At 35.9% G+C, this 18351-nt stretch overlaps 1 protein-coding gene and 1 pseudogene across 4 annotated transcripts; one reads left to right on the forward strand and one right to left on the reverse strand.

Annotated features, from left to right (window-relative positions):
- Nucleotides 1-1753: 1753 nt before the first annotated feature.
- On the reverse strand, nt 1754-11867 carry LOC112785184 (protein CELLULOSE SYNTHASE INTERACTIVE 1). 4 transcript variants are annotated; one of them, XM_025828630.3, is made up of 8 exons: nt 11579-11867; nt 11040-11208; nt 10427-10500; nt 7005-10065; nt 4303-6847; nt 3661-4115; nt 2835-2951; nt 1754-2335 (listed from the first exon to the last, which is right to left on the reverse strand). In XM_025828630.3, the coding sequence occupies exons 2-8, from the start codon at nt 11103-11105 to the stop codon at nt 2195-2197; spliced, it is 6459 nt and encodes a 2152-aa protein (XP_025684415.1). In that variant the 5' UTR covers nt 11106-11208; nt 11579-11867; the 3' UTR covers nt 1754-2194. The 4 variants fall into 4 exon arrangements, with proteins under 4 accessions (XP_025684415.1, XP_072086850.1, XP_025684416.1 ...); XM_072230749.1 differs by having other exon boundaries at nt 11310-11705; XM_025828631.3 differs by having other exon boundaries at nt 11397-11596.
- A 2988-nt stretch (nt 11868-14855) lies between these two features.
- LOC112784383 (uncharacterized) lies at nt 14856-15912 on the forward strand (annotated as a pseudogene).
- The last annotated feature ends 2439 nt before the right edge of the window (nt 15913-18351 follow it).

The following is an 18351-nucleotide window of genomic DNA, read 5'->3' on the forward strand; positions in this document are numbered from 1 at the left end:
CCCGGTAAACATCTCCTTCTTTACATTAGAAACATTTTTTGAACATATTGCTTTAGACTTCTTAAAGTTAACTTTCAATCCAGATGCTTTAAAAAAAGTGTTTAGGACTTCCATGACCATAATAACCTGTCTCTTATTAGCTTTGTAGAAAAGCAGGAGATCGTCCGCAAACATAAGATAAGAAAACTTTGGCCCCTCTCTGGATACAGAAACTGATTCCCACTCTCCTTCAGTCACCTTATGCGAAATGTAACAGTCCAATCTCTCCATGCAAAGAACAAACAAATAAGGCAACATTGGATCCCCTTGCCTTAGTCCCCTATCTGGACTAAAGCTCTCAAGCTTACCATCATTTCACAAAATAGATAAAGAAGAAAAAACCACATAATTCATAATCAACCTGGTTATACTGCTAGAAAAACCAAAATTATGAAGAGAATGCTCCAAGAACCTCCAGTCAACTCTGTCATACGCCTTTTCTAAGTCAATTTTAAAAGCTAAAGTTCCTTTCTTGATTTTCGTCTTTCTCATAAAATGAAGAATCTCCTGTGCTATGACAATATTATTTGTTGCTCTCCTACCTGGAATAAATCTTCCCTGAAGTGGGCCAATGATGTTAGAAAGAAAAGGCTGAAGACGATTCAACAAGAACTTTAGTAATAATCTTGTACATCACATTGCATAAACTGATAGGTCTAAAGTTTTTAAAAGATGTGGGTGTCCCAACCTTTGGAATAAGCACAATGAGAGTTTCAAAAATTGACGCATCCATACGTCCCCCGAAAAACGCCAGGCTTACAATGGACATCTTTCCCACTGTAATTCCAATACTCCTTGAAGAAGTATGCCTGGATGCCATCAGGACCTAGCGCCTTGAATGAGTTCATTCTCATAACCGCCTTCTTAACCTCCTCTAAAGTGACCGGCTCCATGTGGCATCTACACGCCTTCTGGCTTAACTGAGGAAAGGACCAAGAGCATTAATGTCAACCTATTCTCTTCTACAAAATAATTTCTTGAAAAACTTATTAGTCTTCGCCTTCAAATCCTCTATATCATTAGTCCAAGTTCCATCTTCCAGGAAAATATCATGAATCTTATTCCTTCGTCGACGCATGAGAGTCTGCATATGGAAAAAGCTTGTGTTCAGTTTAAATTATATATATTTCTAAAACAAATTATACTAAAAATTATATATTCAACAATAATTCATTGAATTTTTTTTCTCTTTCCAGGTCCAAGAAACTTTAATATAAAGATCATTGATAAGGAAAAATCAATAATATGAGATGAATAAGAATTTGAAGAGATTATTATAATTAGAGAAGGAAAAGAGATTTTGACTTTGAATGAAGAGGATGAACTTAGCAATATTGATCGTGGAGAATGATAAACGATAACTAATAATTTATGAAATAAAAAATTTTGATTTGCTTCCTACTTAAGAATTTTGATCTTTCTAAAAACTTAAATTACAAAACTTACTTGCAATTTTTTTAGTCTATATCTGACATTAATGATATAGTTATTTGAGTTTTAAAAGTTTTATTTTATTTATTATTATTGTTTATATAACTTACGATACACAATACGATACAATAGAATATACAATACAAAAAAAATAGACTTTTTGATACAAGATATGTATCCCAATTTAATAACCTTGATTTGATCTAAATATGGCTTAGTTGTTGAATTATCCAATCAAATATTAGTTCTGATTTTTAAGAAAAATATATATATGAACCAACAATTCCAAAGTAAACCCATTTAAATCTAAAAAAAAAACATCACATGACATTTTTTCCCCTTCTTCTGGCGACCTTAACATGACACTTCATATTATTGTTTTATGACGAATTTGCTCGCCATTGTACAACCCCACAATGCATAAATGATAAAACAGACCCACTATATTCCCGAAATTGACATCATCCAAAAAGCATATAAGGTGCTCCAAGCAGGCCTGCTAGTGTTTATCCTAAGGCAATGATGGTAACTTACACCTTAAAGTTACAAAGAATATTAATGATAAAAGAATTTGTCTGGAACCGGAGACAAAAAAATAAACAATTGCAGTTATATACACATTACAAAAGCATGACAAATATTAGAAAATGTGAAAAAAATTTAATTTAAACCATGTACCCTATGTTCCAGATCCAAAGCTTGATACTAAGAAAGGACAAGGGTATCACTTGTTGGACCATTGAAATTCTATTTCCAAATTCCTTGAGGGGCCACTTTTACTTTCCGGCAAGAGTGTGTACTCTCCAGATACTGCTCCTAGCATTACCACCCGATCAATTTGAATGGTCACTTTTCCAAATGAACTCTGTAATCAGATACCAAAAAACAGGTTCAGTGGAAATGTAAAAGCAAAAATTTAATTAATTTATAGATAGAGAGTTAGGATCGAATAATACCAATTTGATTAAAGTTACGTCAATTATAACTTTTTATAAAACATATATTTTATCTAACTAACCATTGCATTACAATAATATAATAATGAAAGATAATTTATACCAAAATTTCATCGAAATCGGACATCACATCAATAATCCTGTAATTGAATAAAGTTTTGTTTATGTATATTTTGAACAAATATATCACGTTAATTTTCAAGTATATAAAAGGTATAACACACGATTTTCGGTTGAGATAAATACAAGTTTAGAGAGGATCTATAACACACAAGCTTCTAATCCAATGGTTGGCATTTTAAAAAATTACATGAACAAAAAAAAAGTTACTAAACGGTGTAACAATTGATAGAAGTGTAAATCAATCCTAACTCAGAAGGAAAGAACTGAATAAATATCAGCATTTACCTTCCCCATTTTGCTCTTATTTTTGCAAGAAATATGAAGCTTCTGGCCTTTAGGAGGACTTTCAAAGGCCCATGAAAAGCTTTCGTCCCATTCCGGATTGGGGCCAGTTGAGACCACCTGATAAGAATATTCTCACCGTCATTAGTAATTTGGTATATTCTACCAGGAAAACTGATCTACGATAAAGTCCTTATTCAGCAGAAAATACATTGTTCCTAGTGTTACATGATACACTCACTTACTCAGGCAATAAATATATAACCCTTAAGAACTTAAGATTGTCATTAGGGAAGGGACAAGAACATAAAAGCTAAGTACTTTCACATAAAAAATCATATCTGTATTCTATAGCCTACAATGTGTCAACAAACCCACAGTGGCAATATGCATGACCAGCAGAAATTTTCTTTTAAGTTTGTTAATGAGTTTCGATTTTGAGAGGAGAATGGAATAAGGAAGGGGTTGAACTTTAAAGTCTACCCTGTCCCAAAAAAAAAACAAAAAAACTTTGTGTAAAATGAACTAATCTTCATACTTCAAGCCCGTCTCTTCTAGCTTCCTCCTCAAAACCAATAACTTAAAAACGCACACACAACAGCTATATAAAGGATATGGTAATTGATCATTTCTATTTTCATTCGGATAGAGTAGGTAACTTTATCAAGAGACATAGAGATACAATCATCTATAAGTCTCATAGTAAGGTTATATAATGTATCGATCTACTTGTCTGTACATTTTACACCCATGTCACTTCACCCCATGCACAAGAGTAGATCATAATATCATAATATGCAATAATTATTGCTTAAGAGAAAATATATACCTTGGTCTGCCGTGCAGGAGTATTGCCAAGTGTCAGCTTGCAATAAACACTTGGGTTTCCAACAGACTGCTTCATATTATTACCACGCTTGATGATCACCACCAGAGTACCAGGCAAACACTGCAACAAGAATTCTGCCCTTTCCTGAAACCGAGGTGGGCCTGATTGGATTAAGTATTGTAGCAAAGGAATAGCATCTGCAGCTGCTATGGATTGAGCTCTTGAAACTTCTGCCGGGCATGCAGTCCAAGCTTGCCTGAGCAGAGAGAGTGTGTCTAAGGCAGCTTCCTGTGTAGCCTCTGAGCCTGTCTTTAAGGATGTAACGAGATGAGGAATGCTAAGAGTTGCCGGTTCAGTTGCTCTCAATCGTGGGAAGTTGCTAAATAGAGAATTTAAGGCTTTCAGATACTCCTCATTCACAGTTCCAGTAGCCCACAAATCCTTCTCAATAGCAGCTAAAAGACCATAAAACTTTGTTAGCTCATTGATTACAGAACAATTAATGCAAATATGAGGAAATCTGGACCATGATCAGAGGAAAAGTAACAAAGACATCCTTCTATGAATTACATGAAAACAAAATATTATGCAGTTGATCAGAATAAAATGATGTGTCAACACCTTCATGATAAGTGAACTCACCGGTTATTGCTCTGACTGTTTCACTGGAAGCATACTCCTGAATAGTGTGATTTGAAAACAGAAGTTTTATAAACATCGCAGCCTGAACAGATGTTTCAGGATCACTAGAACCTATCAGATCTAGAACCACCTGAACACCACCGGCCTCTGCAACTGCTCTTTTATTTGATCTACTGTACATTACAAGGTTTTGCAAAGCACATATGGCTACAACTTTCATTTCTTCTGTTGGTTGCTCCTCGAGCACATTCACTAAAGCACGACAAGCTGAAACTGCATCACTTGTTCGAGCAAGACTTTCATTCTGGAATAAATCACCAAGAGCCAAAGTTGCTAATAGCCTTGGCTGCTGTGCTTGGGTTTGTGGATCCAAGAGGTACTGGGATAATGGTAAGATGGCTGATTTAGTAACTTTGGTTTCTCTGATCTTCACATTGTTTAGCAATACTTCCAAGAGTCTTGCAGCAGTTTCCTCGCATTGATGAGATCTTAGGAGCTCCAAGAGAGCTTCTATGGCACCACTTTCAGCCATTGCTTCTGCACTGGTTCCATCATCACTTTCCAACACAAGAAGGGCATTTAATGCACCAACAACTGTGCTCTCTGAGCCAGATCGAAGCAACCTTACTAAAACAGCAACAGGCACCTCCAAGTAGAATTCAGAACTAAATTGCAGAACACATGCCAAAACAGAGGCAGCAGACTCCCATAAAGCATGGGGAATGGAAGGATCAGCTTGCAATATCACTTTGGAAATTTCAACAACACCACCCTCTTTTGCAATTTCATTAGGCCATATATGTGCAATACTAACAAGGGCCTTCATAGCTCTCTGCTGCAAAATGTGTATACCAGAACCAAGAACTCTTATGAGCGGGCCAATTACTTGTTGAATCACTGGATCTTTCTGAAGGTGTTCTTCTAGAAGTAGATGTGAGAGAAGTTCAGCAGCCAATTGTTGTACTGCTGATATTGGAGAATCAAGCAAAGGGATAAGTGGCTCAATAGCTTGGTGGGAAGTCAACGTGTAATCAGCACGACACTGTGGATGCTCTAAGATATTAACCAAAACCTGCAATGCACTATGTTGTCCATCAGGCCCAAATTCTTGTCTCGTCAGCATAGAAAACAGGGGATCTACCACTTTAGCAGCAGATGGTCCTTTAGCTATGCTAGCATTATTTGTCAATATCCGCAAGAGTTCCGAAAAAGCTGCACATAGATAGTCAGGTGCTTCAAGAAGGATGTCAAGTATGCTTTCAATAACTCCAGCTTTCACCATTTCCACTTTACAAGCAGGCCTGTCTTTTCCTAACTTGACTAGAGCTCTCGATATGGCCTCATGAAGAACATAGTTCCTACCATACAGTAGGCCAACAAGAGGGATAACTGCACCATGTGCAGCAACTAATTCAGCGAGTTGCTCATCATCAACAAGCCTATCCAATGCCCGAACAACAGAGTGTTGAGCTGGACCAAACTCACTTACAAGGAGAGAGACCAGAGGTTCCACACAGCGTGCAGCAGCCATCGTAGACCGAATCCTTGTATTTGCAAAAAGAACACAACACAATTCAGCAGCATCCCCTTTGAGGTCCATTGAACAATTTGATGAAAGGATCCTGCAAAGAACATCCACTGCGTTCATCTCCACATCTGCAACAGCGAGTGCTCTTGAAGGGTTTTCACTCAGTAACCTAACCAATGCAGCAATTGCAGCGTGCTGCTCCCTCTCTAGACCTGTATTAAGAATCTCTACCAAGGGTTTAACAGCTTGTCGAGCAGTATCTGCATTTCTAATATGGTCAGCAGAGAATAAACTTTCTAAGGCTTTTGCAGCGCTATGCCTTGCAGCTCTTCCTCCTAAACGCAGGACAGCCACAAGTTGAGTGACAGCACCAAACGCAGATTCATGTCTCCGTATCTCAGCACTGCCAAACAGAATTCCTAACAGATCTGTAGCAGCTTCTTCAGTTGCATCTTGAGGACCTAGCGAAAGATATTTAGTTATTGCCTCCAAGGCCCCAGACTCTACCATTACAATCTTATTTGATGGACAATCTCTAGCAAGCTGAGTCAAAAGCCCAAGTGCTAAAAATGGTGCTCCTGGACGATCTGGAATTGGTTTAAGCAGATCAACGAGGGCAGGTATTGCCTTTCGAGAAGTGGCACCAACTCTGATGTCATCAACTCTAAACAACCTCTCAAGAGCAACTTGATCAGGATAACGTACCAAAGAAAATTCTTCGGACAATTCCAGAAGATCCTGAATATCAGTATCGGCACAGCCAAGCAACGTGATGAGTCCATTTGCTGCCCCAGAATTAGCCACAGAAAGAAGTGTTCCCCTGCTGCCATTACAGACCAGACTAGCTATTGATTGTGCTGCAAAGTATTTGTTTGCTGATTCTTCTGACTTCAGCAAATTGGCAAGAGCTGGTATAGATTTCATGGTTGCATGTGCACGTATAATATCTCTATCTTGGAATAATATTGCCAACAACAAAGCACAAATCCACATGCTGCTGTCTTCTTTATCATCAATCTATAATTTTTCCATAAAAGATCACAGAAACATTAATACACAGAAATATAGTTATTCGTAATATATATTTGACTAGTAACTATTACATGAGTCAATGAAGTGGGTTTGTGTATTTATTTTTTATTGACTGAAATGTCATGGAAAATGCACTTATTACCTGACTATACTGTGAGAAATAATTTGAGATCTTCTCTGAGAGAACCTCAATCGCTCCAGCCTCCATTATTGCAATTCTACTGTTTTCATCATGACAAGCAAGGATACACAGTAACCATATAGCTAAGTTGGCACCAGATATAATGGCAGTGCCACTGTTTGATTGATCATCACTGGATTCTTCTTTTGTATGCCGGCAAATGCTGATGACTTCCCTATTGTCATCTCCCTGATTGGCCAAAGATGAGTCTGAAGAATTAAGCATATCAACAAGTGATCGAACAAGACCAGCACACAAGTTTGATAAGTTCAGATCCTCCAGCAGTTTCTGATGATTTACTTTTGCAGCACAAATAAGCACTGCAGCTCCTCCAATTTTTTTTTTTACATTTGTGGAAGTAGAAATTATCCTCTTAGCTATTGAAGATATACATCCAGATGCAGTAGCAACAGTGTCCCCTAAGACAAGAGGCTGATCCTTACATAGTCGTGATAATATCTCAATAGCTTTATCCTGTAATGTTGGTGTAGAATCAGCAATAGACAGGACTATAGGGCTTATGCTTTTAGGGAATTCAGCCAAAACTGTCCATGCAGGTTTACTCTTTCCGCTGGTTTTTTCTGATCTGGACAGAATAGCGAGTGCATCTAGAGCCTCCAATGTGGCAGCAGATCCATTAATGGCAGAATCTAGAAAAGAAACTAACGCAAGAACAGTACCAGCACGATTCACACATTCTGTTACAGCATAATCAACTTGCCTAGAATGTAAGAGGCGAGCAATTGCTGCTGCTGCATGTGTTTTTCCAGAAATTGTGCCTTCACGTAATACTCTTGTAGCAGGCATGATAACCTCTTCTGCAACAGCTTTCTCTGCAATTTCACCATCTAAAATAAGATTTGCCACAGCACATGTTGCCAACTCTGCTACTTCCAAAACTGAGGAGTTGGCTAGTGCAATCAATGGAGACAATGAATCTCTAGCAATAGCAGCTACATCCCTGTTCTCTTTGATTGAAAGAAATATTGCAGCCAGGCAGTGTGAGGTTTCCATCAAGACACTTTCATATTCGACATTAAGCAATTTCGAGACTGATAGAAGAGTTTTAACAGCAATGCTGCTTTCACGCACATCTTTTCTTGTTTCAAAAAGTCCTGCTAGAGCTGCTGCAGACATCGCCTGAGTTTCTTCCTTGCTTGAGCTCAAAATTTTTATCATTGTACCAATTGCATCACTCGCAGCACTACCTTCGCGTAAAATATCACTAAGAGGAACAACAGAAAGCATACTTCTCAAGGCATCTAAGACATAAACCTTAGATTCTGGTAGATCACTTGTCAATAGTGCTGTAAGCTGGCTAATAGTTGCTGTATCAGATTTATGGATTAAGTGATTCAAGGTTTTTGCAGCAATCTCCTTCCCATTTGCGCTTCCATTCTTTAATAGCCACAACAATGCAGGAACTGCATCAGCACTTTCAACACAAGCACGTATATCCTCACTATGATTGCATAGGTTTCTAAGGATTGTTGCTGAATCTTCCTTTGCTTTTGCAGATCCTGACTCCAAAATTTGCACAAGCGGAGGTATACCACCAGCAGCAGTAATGGCCCATTTACTTTCATCATTTTCATTAGACAGAAGGCATAGTAGGGCAACAGCACATTCTTGCTGCTGTTCTGATGAAAGTCCCAAAAGAGATATCAACAGCTGAACTCCTTCACGGCCTTGAAGTGCACGCCATAAACTGCCTCCACTATTGCACAGTGTCAAGAGAGCTTTTAGAAGCTCGTCTTGCACTTCACTGGCAGCCATTGTTATTAAACCAACTAGCAAACGCTTTGCATCGGAATTTGTAAGTTTAATTGATAGTATGGGATTACTATATAAACTAGCCAGCGCTTCAATGGTCCGTTCCTGCACAAGGAAGGGAGACTGAGACTTAAACTGATTGAGTAATGTCTGCTCAACTGCCAAAGGATCCGATGCTCTTGTGGATTCTGCCTTTTCATCATATATCATAAGAGCCGAAGCTAAAGCCCCTAAAGTGTCAGCAATTTGTGCAGCTGAAGTGCATGATTCAAGGCTTTGACCAAGGCTGGAGATCACAGAAGACAAGCCACCAGAGATGTTCGCTAGGGCACACATAGCATTTTCCTGTAATGCTTGAGCATGCTCTCCTTGCATGAACTCTTTCGAAGGCGCTATGGTAGCATTAATCAGAGTAGGAATGCCATTAGAATTGGCTATCTCTCGTCTTGCATCTTTGCACTGAGCCGACAGAGATTTGAGCGCCCCGGCTGCTTCAGCTCTAACAGGGGCATCATTACCAGGGCCTAATAGTTTGAGAAGATGTTTTGTTGCCTCTGCTGCCAACACTTTTGAACAAATAGATGCATCCTCCATCATCAAGAACGCAAGTAAAAAGCACACATTGGCTTGAGTGCCAGACTGTCCTGTTGTTAGTAACTTCACTAATATGTCCACTCCTCCAGCTTGTACTGTGGCATTCCAGAATCCCTCTGTACTGCTGGAGAGATTCTTCAATGCTCCAGTCAATAAATTGTCAACTACATTTCCAGTCTTCATGCCCTTTTTCAATTGTTCCCAAAGAACTGGCACAACACCTTCAGTTGAAAAAATTTTTGAACCAACATGATCTTTGGCACCATCTTGAGAGACAGCATAAATAGTCTTGGCAGCAGCTACTTGACCTTCACCAGAACTGGACTTGAGTAAACTAAGCAATGGAGGAATGCATCCTCCAAGCAAGACTTTAACCCTCAGCTCATTTTCTTTACAAAGGGAGCCCAAGACAGTTGCTGCCTGTATCTTCACATTCAAGGATCCTGACCGGAGAAGGGAAACAAGCACTGGAACTGCTTGAGAGTGAGATCCAACAGCACTAAAAGCATTTTCACGCATATCAATAAGCTCCGATAACTGCTTCAGGGAGTTCTCTTTCTCTAGCATAGAAGATGAACTCTTACGCAGCTGCTCAATGCATTGGGCAACACTTGCCAATGTCCCATCTGGATCCTCCATGCTGCTACTGCGTTCTCTGAAACAGAATATTAATTTAAGGTACACATGTTTGTATATAAGATTTGTATGCCCAAATATTCAAATTTCCATAATCCATATAACAAAATATCAAGTTAGCTGGTTCTATGTATGAAGTTCTTAAGAAAAACATTCTGTATCAGACATTTTGACACAGAAAACACACTAGAACACCAGTACAAGAAGATATATTCGCAGGTGCTAGCTTGACTGCAAGCAGAATCAATGAGGCTAAAGAACAAAAGGCCTCTAACAGAAGAAAGTAAAACAACTGACTCAAGCAACATTTTACTAGGCTGCAGATTGTTCCTGTTTGACAAAATTTAAACTTTAAAGGCATGTTTTAAGGTTTAACTAACCTCAGTCCCATCTTCAAAACAGAATGGGGTGTTGGAGACTCTGTATCTTGAACCTTCCCATCACCATTTCTTTCCTGCAATAGAAAAAGAATGACATTCAAGAAGGTCAAATGGAATGTCTGTATATCTCTAAATAGTTCCATATGTTTACCACACCAAGTTGCTAATAATATATTATACACAATACAATATCAATTTAGAAGCATGTGATATTGTTCTTTCCTTACTCTCATTATTAATTCCATACTACATTGAAACGAGTTATCTCTTTACTCATTCCCCTATTTATAAATCCTGTAAAGTATGGAAAACTAAGCATTAGGTAAACCACAACATATCCCATCTTGATCAAATAAGACCATTGCTTCAACTTAAGTTTTTTTTTTTTTTTTCCTCATTTATTTTAGGATTGTGGCAAAACAGAGTGTACCATGCGAATAACAATGAAAAAAAAATTACGGAGCTGCATATGTATCCCCATACGTTCATATGTACCACAAATATCTAACTGACTAACTAACTATTCCATCAAGATGTCAGAGTCACGAATTAAGGATGAAACTAGATAGGAAAATAAGAATGAAAAAATGGAAGTCGTGCAGAACTGAAGTACCAGGTCATTAGCAGCGAGGGTGGTGCCATTGTTGGCAGCTAACCTCCAAGTCAACGTGGTTGCCATATTCGGTGCAAGGATACTCCCTAATCGGATTAGTCCAGGACAGTGCCCCCCTTCTCCAGATCTATTCAGGAAAGACTATCAGAACATCAAAGCCTCCCTGTCCCTGCCACAGCACGAATGCACAAATCAGAAACCAATCATGAATCAGTCAATCGCAAACTAACGCGAATTAGTTCTAAAATATCAAATGCTTATAATAATCACATCAATTGGAGTGAAATAACCATCATTAGTATCTACATCTGAATCAATTTAGTCTACACTACACGTGCACGGTGAAATTTCACAAACCAAAAAAATAAAATGCAGATCAACAACCGAGGAAGTGAAGAGAGGAAAGCATGTAGTGAGTGTTAGTCAACTCTAGATCAACACGGCAGGAAAAAAAAACGAAAGGAATGATTAAAAATGAAAGTGTGTGAGAAATGAAAGCGATGTTAGTAACTTGAGAGAGAGAGGAATGGGAATAGAACCTTGAGAGAGGAGAGAGTGGGAAAATGGCGGTGGTTTATTGTTTATATAGGTTGGAAATTTGAAGTGTTGATTTGGAATATGATGGGATGGGATGGGATAGGAAGGGTGTGAAGAGCGAAGAAGCTTGTGGTGTGGTGGTGATCGGATGCTGTGATTGTGTGTGTGAATGTGTCGCCGTCATCAGTGGAGAAAACAGCACCGACAGCTTACAGCTCAGAGATTCCAACGCTCAATTTAACGGCTAAGCTTCGGCTTCACAGTTAACGTTTATTTGTTAACTTCTCTCTCTCTTTTTCATTTCTCTATTTTTTATTTTTAACTAACACGTGTTATAAGACACACATGCCTTTTTTTTTTTTTAACTGAAATAAACTAAACAAAAAGAAAAACAAAACAATGAACTATTTAAATAGAAGGACAGTCCCGTTTAAGACTATTCTTAAACTCTTCCCAAGGTGAAAAAAGTTCCACATGTGAAAGTTGTAACTTCATCGCCATCTTTGTCATAGTATCTGACACCGTATTTGCATCTCTCATAATCAAACGAAAGTTAACACGCTAATTCCAATGCATGATATCTCTTATTTTGAGTATTAATGAATCAATAAACCCAAAACTATTTTGAGTAAGAAGATTAAATGCTTCCACACAATCCGTCTCAAAAATAACATCTCGTTGACCCACATCCCAAGCTAAGAGATATCCTCTCCAAACGGCAAACAATTCTCCTTGAAGAATACTATTACTCTCAATCATTCTCAAACACCCCCTTTGCCAACTCCCATTACAATCTCTAATAACACAAGCAAAACTAACACTATCACCCGAACCAAAATAACTAGTATCACAATTAATCTTAAAAGTACCAATGGATGGGGGATTTCAAAAACCATTTAGAGTAAAGGGAAGGGATATACGTTGTAATTCAAAAATATTCCTAACCGTGTCTTAAAAGAACAAATTAAGATTATTATTAATAAAATATTTCAAACTTTAATAAATATAATAATTATATTACAGTCTTGATTTGTATTTGTTAAGGTATACGTTAGTTACCAATGAATTATAGTTCAAATGATATAATCTTTCTATATCCACCTAAAAAGTCGCATATTTAAGTCTCCTTATCTTTAATAAAAAAAATTAGCTAACATATATTTTTTTTATTTTTTTGAGAAAAGGACAAATAGGTCCTTAACTTTTTTTTTCGCGGACATTTTCATCTTAAGGATTAAAAAATACATTTATGTTCCTGATTCTCTTAAAATGTGAACAAATTTACTCTTCCGTTAAAGTGACTCCATTTAACCCAACAGAAAAGTCTGACGTGGCTCCCGTGGCGCTAACCAGACCGTTACAGGAGCACACGTAGTATGTAGCTTTTGAAAACAAGACATATTAGTCCTCCGCACCAAAACGACGCCGTTTCAATTGGAGCCCTAATCTTCCAAAGTCAATACTTGGTTCATATTCAAACATAGCACTTCGGGTTCATTAATACTTCTCCTTTCATTCTTATTATTCTCCAAATTCTCACTCTCTTGCTCCCTGGCAACTACGACCTTGTTTCAGTTCCGCAATTCCAAATCGTGAGATGAGGACAAGTCGTTTGTCAACTCTGAAACCACGACGGCGGCGGCGCCGCGTATGAAGTCTCCCAGTTGTGGCACACTGCGCATTCGAGTGCTCCCTTTCCAATCTTGTGGATTTTACGATTGAGTATTTTAAGGTTAGAAACGAGTACTCTAGGTTTAATTATGTTGTTGGTTTTACAGTTTTATCAAAATTTTATAATGAGGTCTTTTTTATATCAAAAATGTTAATTTTAAAAGAAATATTCTATTAATTTTAATATTTTTATAAAAAAATAATCTAATTATAAAATTAAATGTGGTATAAAAATTTAATTAAAAAATATTAAAATTTAGTTAAAAATTCGATAAAATTATAAAAATTAATAAAGTAATTAAATCAAAATTCTATAAAAATAATACAATATTATCCATGTTATGGCCATTGACCAATAGGATCCACCTAAGGATGAAAATTATTAAGTGAAGATGAGAATGGGAATAAGAGTCTCCTGGTGGGAAGTTTCAAATTGAAAACTGAGACTCTATCTCTCACGGTCTCACCACATGGGGACTTCCTCTCCAAAAATTAAATAATGAGAATATATATATATATATATAACCAAAATATTAAAAAAAAAAAATTGTCACGCAATAAAGTCTAAATATATAGTAATCATGATTTTTTATGATAAAAGTATTAATATTTAAAAATTAAAAAAATACTTCAAATAGGAATTATTTAGTATCTATAATATTTTTATTTTAAATTAGAATTTATATTTTATATTAATTAACTTTATTTTTATTATTTTTACACACATTAAAAGAGGAAACAATAATAGAATTAAAAATTACATAAAAATTATTACTAGTTTATTGCAGACGAGAAAGTTTTTCACATTTCCGAGTAAAACAAATCAATAAAAAAGAAAGAAACGTGAGATCGAAAGAACAATTTCGTATCCTTGCAGCTAAGGCTTGTAAAGTATTTTTGCAGCCAAATTCTTTACTCTAATAGATAATTTGAGGTGAGAAGTTCAATCATTATTTGTGAAACTAGCAATTACTCACATGGGGCTTTGAATAATTTTAATTAAGTGAGCCGAGCTATATCGATTGTGTCTAAGCCTAAAGCCATTTCCAAGTCCACAAGTTCAAAATGTCATCTCAATTCTCAATTAAGTATCTTCCATCCTTTTATTGCTTAGTTGTCTGAAGAATACATATGAGAGAGAGGAACATGGTTTTCAAATGAATATTATTTAATTTCCTCATAATGTAAGAAATGATACCGGACAGCACACACACCACATGCATGCTATAATATTAAAAAAACATGCTTGTTTTGCACAAGTGGAAACTGTTGATGGTAACTGAATAACGAGATTTGTTTCATAAACTCATATTTGATATATAATAATGAGTATGATTTTGTCTGCGAGAGTAGTTAGAGCTCTTTCTTTTATTAATATTATTAAACTATTTTTTTATCTTAACCCAAGATAACAATAAAAAAATCTCGTAACTTATAAATTCAGTCCAACAAAATTTATAAATGAGTTCTAATTTTAGTCTTTATTATCTTATCTTATTTTTATTTTTATCTTTCGTAGACAATATTTTATATATATTTAGTTTTATCTTCACAATTCAATTCAATCAATCAAAAAATACTGATACAATATTTTTTATCTTTATTCTTTCACAATTTTTTTTTGTTCTTTATCTTTAATTACTTACTCTTGGGATTTCTTTGGGTTCGCAGTTTCATATTGATCATCGTCCATTACAAAATACCAATGGACCAATTTGACATAGGTGATTACTACATTGACGAGGAAGATGAAGAAGTCTACGTGAGTCATGATGATGATGCTTTTAAAAATTATTACCACGGTCACCCTGTTTCTTCTATTAAAAAGTCAAATTTGGAACCGAGCAATAAGATTATCATGTCCCTTCAGCACTTAATAAACTTTTGTATGCTGGAGTGGAATACTCTATGTTATTTGAAATGAGACATCTTTCTAATGAAAAATTTTCTCACTGCGGTGTCCTAGAATTCACTGCTAAAGAGGGAAAAATTTTTGTACCAAATTGGATGATGAAAAATATGCAGATAGAAGATGGAGATTTTGTGCTTCTGAAAAGCACCACACTTGCAAAAAGAACATACCTCAAGCTGCAGCCTCACACAAAGGATTTCATGGATCTCTCAAATATAAAAGCAATTCTGGAGATTAATTTGAGGAGCTTCTCATGTGTAACAACTGGTGACACAATAATGATTCCATACAACAACAAAGAGTACTACATTGATGTGATTGAAACTAAGCCATCTCATGCTATCAGCCTCATTGGAAACAGACTATGAAGTTGATTTTGTCCCACCTCTTGATTATAAAGAAGAAGTTAAGAAACAGTTGTCATCTACTTCATCTAGCAAGAAACAACAGCAAAAAGCTGATGACACTGATATTCTAACAAAGATTGGAGAATTTGTATCATTCTCTGGTTTTGCAAGGCATTTAGATGGTAAACCATCCATACCATCAAATAAACAAGCTTCTTCTTCCTCTTGTATGGCAAAACAGCAAGGTGATGATGAACACAAGAGTTCTGATTCCAAGTCTTCCTCGAATAATGTTTCATCTACAACTTTTGAGAAGCTTCTCTTTGGATCAAGACCACACAAGGCCTCTCAGAAATCCACTACTCAAGAGTCACACCACAAGACAGAAACAACCCAGAAACCATAAGAACCAAAATTTCAAGCTTTCACAGGAAAAAAGTATTCACTAAGAAGTTGATTCTTTTATTAAGCATTTTTTCTTTATCTTTTTAAGTTTAATATTAATTTACTGTGTAGTCCAACAGTTTTTTTTGTTAGGCTGAATTTGAAGACTATGAGATATTTTTATTATTGTCATGGATTAAGATAGAAGAATAGTTTAATAAATATCATTATTATTTAGATAATAAAATTTTTAATATTATATATATTATATTTAATTTGAGTTCAGTGACCATGCAAGCTGGAACAGCAACTGGCATATGTGTCGTGAGGTTAGATATACTATCATGCAATAATAGAACGAAGTGCGTAGCAACTAGTCATGTTATATTGGTACTGAAGCATGTGATGGTATACCTTATAGAATGAAAAAAAGTAAATAATTGGGACAATCCAATATGTACTGGCTTCTTTGGTTGCCAAAGTAGCCACCAATAAATGGGGATATAGTCTTCCTTCAGAGATGAGGGAGATAAAGAGACAGAAATAAAGAAGTTTTATATTTTGTTGGGTTATAATAACGAAAAGTAGAAAATAAAAGAAAAATATTAGTTATTATTATTTTTACAAAAATATTATTTACACATTAAAATTAATCACAAAAATCAGTTATTTTGTATTTGTTTATATTTATATATGTAGTTTAACTCATTTTTAATGTGTATTTTATATTTCAATATATATTATACACTGAAGACTAAATTTAGTAGTTAATTTTAGTATATACCTAACATAGTTGTTATTTTTATTTGTTGGGTACTAACAAAGTTAATAGAACAGAATAATACAACTAAAATTTATAAACAAAAAATAGACGAAATTGAACTAAAAATTCAGACAATAATAAAAATAATATGACTAAGTTGTAAATATTATAATTTTTTAAAATATATAAAAAAAATCTATAATATTCTATTATGTGTTATAAAAATTACGGGAGTCAGAGAAGAAGCACTATAGAGTTGTTCGCCAAAAGCTGTGGGAAAAATTTGTCGCGGAGATTCGTGACACGAACAAACAAGGGTCCAGAGTGTAGTTCAGAACCATCGATCCCACCAAGGCCTATGACCGTGCTGCCTTCAAGCTCTGTGGTGGTGGATTTTGCAGCGGAGGTGGTGGTGGTTATGGAAGGGATCGGAGATGAGGAAGGAAGAGGAAAGGAGAGAGATATTTGCATAATTATAAACAACCCATTTATAGATGAGTTATTTTTGTCAAACAAAACTTATCTTGTATGGGTATAATTTTAGTTTCAATTTTTCATGGTCAATTTTGTCAACATCCAAATCTTTTATGGTTAGAAATTGTTATTTTCTCATTTTTTAAATTACCGATTTTTATCTTTAACCTCTAATTCACTATCGAATAAAGCTCTACAACTAAGCAAAATACTTAAATCAAGTCTATCCAAGTTGCTATAACCGTTTTTCACATCATGCGCACACACTCTTCTTTCTCCTCCCCCTCCTTTTTCCTCATCTATCTCTTTTGTTATCACCGTCGTTACCACCACCACCTCCATATCCTCCTCTTCCTCCTCCTTTTCTTATTTGAATTTCTTCTCTTCCTTCCTTTTCCTCCTCCTCTTCCTCTCCTCCATCATCGTTGTCATCGTCGTTGTTGTTGTCGTCGTCTTCTTCTTGTTGTACATATAGTAGCTTCATTTTTTAAAATAATGTATGATGCAAGTTCATATCAGTTGAACCAAGATGAATTGGATCATTGTTCTAAGTCGAATCAACTCAACAAGGTTTGATTCGTTCTTTTGATTAATGTAGTTCATGAGTAATTGGTGTTCGTGTAGTAGTTTTGTATACAAGTTGAATAATTTTGTTTTTCTTTGTGAAAAGTAGTGTTGATAATTAGGAATTTGGATTAGAATAAAATCTAAAATTTTTGAATTGTTTTTTCGATCAATCTATTTTGTTACGATTAATGATAATTTCGGTGTTGTTTAAAACATAATTTCGTGCAAGGTAGAATTAATTTTGGTGTTGTGTATTTTGTTGTAGTTACTTTGATATATGATTTTGTGGTTGATGTTGTTGGTTCTTATGCTAAATATTTGGTACTAAATGAAATTATTTATTGTGTTTTTTACTTGGAAAAGTATAGGGAGATAACCCCCTTACAAGCCAACTCAGCCAACTCCCTTCTAAATTTAAATTCGAAATTCAAAAAATTAGGTTTTGCACTCTCTATATATCCGCACCATACAACCTAAAACCATAAATTACTCACTATACGCACTCCTATCCTCTCTCTTCCACTCCTACTCCCTTCCATCGCACCGTTGATATCTGCCTCCTTCCCCTATTGCACCGCTGTCACCTATCGCGTCGCGCCCCAACCATTGCGTCGCACTCCTTCATCTGTCTCCAGCTTCCTATCACGCCGCCATTGT

The sequence above is a fragment of the Arachis hypogaea genome, chromosome 20 (genome assembly GCF_003086295.3).
Source record: "Arachis hypogaea cultivar Tifrunner chromosome 20, arahy.Tifrunner.gnm2.J5K5, whole genome shotgun sequence".
NCBI classification, from domain to species: domain Eukaryota; kingdom Viridiplantae; phylum Streptophyta; class Magnoliopsida; order Fabales; family Fabaceae; genus Arachis; species Arachis hypogaea.

Bases quoted from the DNA above. Each gene is read 5' to 3' on its own strand.
- LOC112785184 (XM_025828630.3), bottom strand. From the start codon at position 11,105: ATGGCAACCACGTTGACTTGGAGGTTAGCTGCCAACAATGGCACCACC. The intron at 10,066-10,426 runs GTTAGTTAAACC...ATTCTGTTTCAG, and splicing joins GTTTTGAAGATGGGACTGAG to AGAACGCAGTAGCAGCATGG. The intron at 6,848-7,004 runs GTAATAAGTGCA...GAAAAATTATAG, and splicing joins ATTTCTCACAGTATAGTCAG to ATTGATGATAAAGAAGACAG.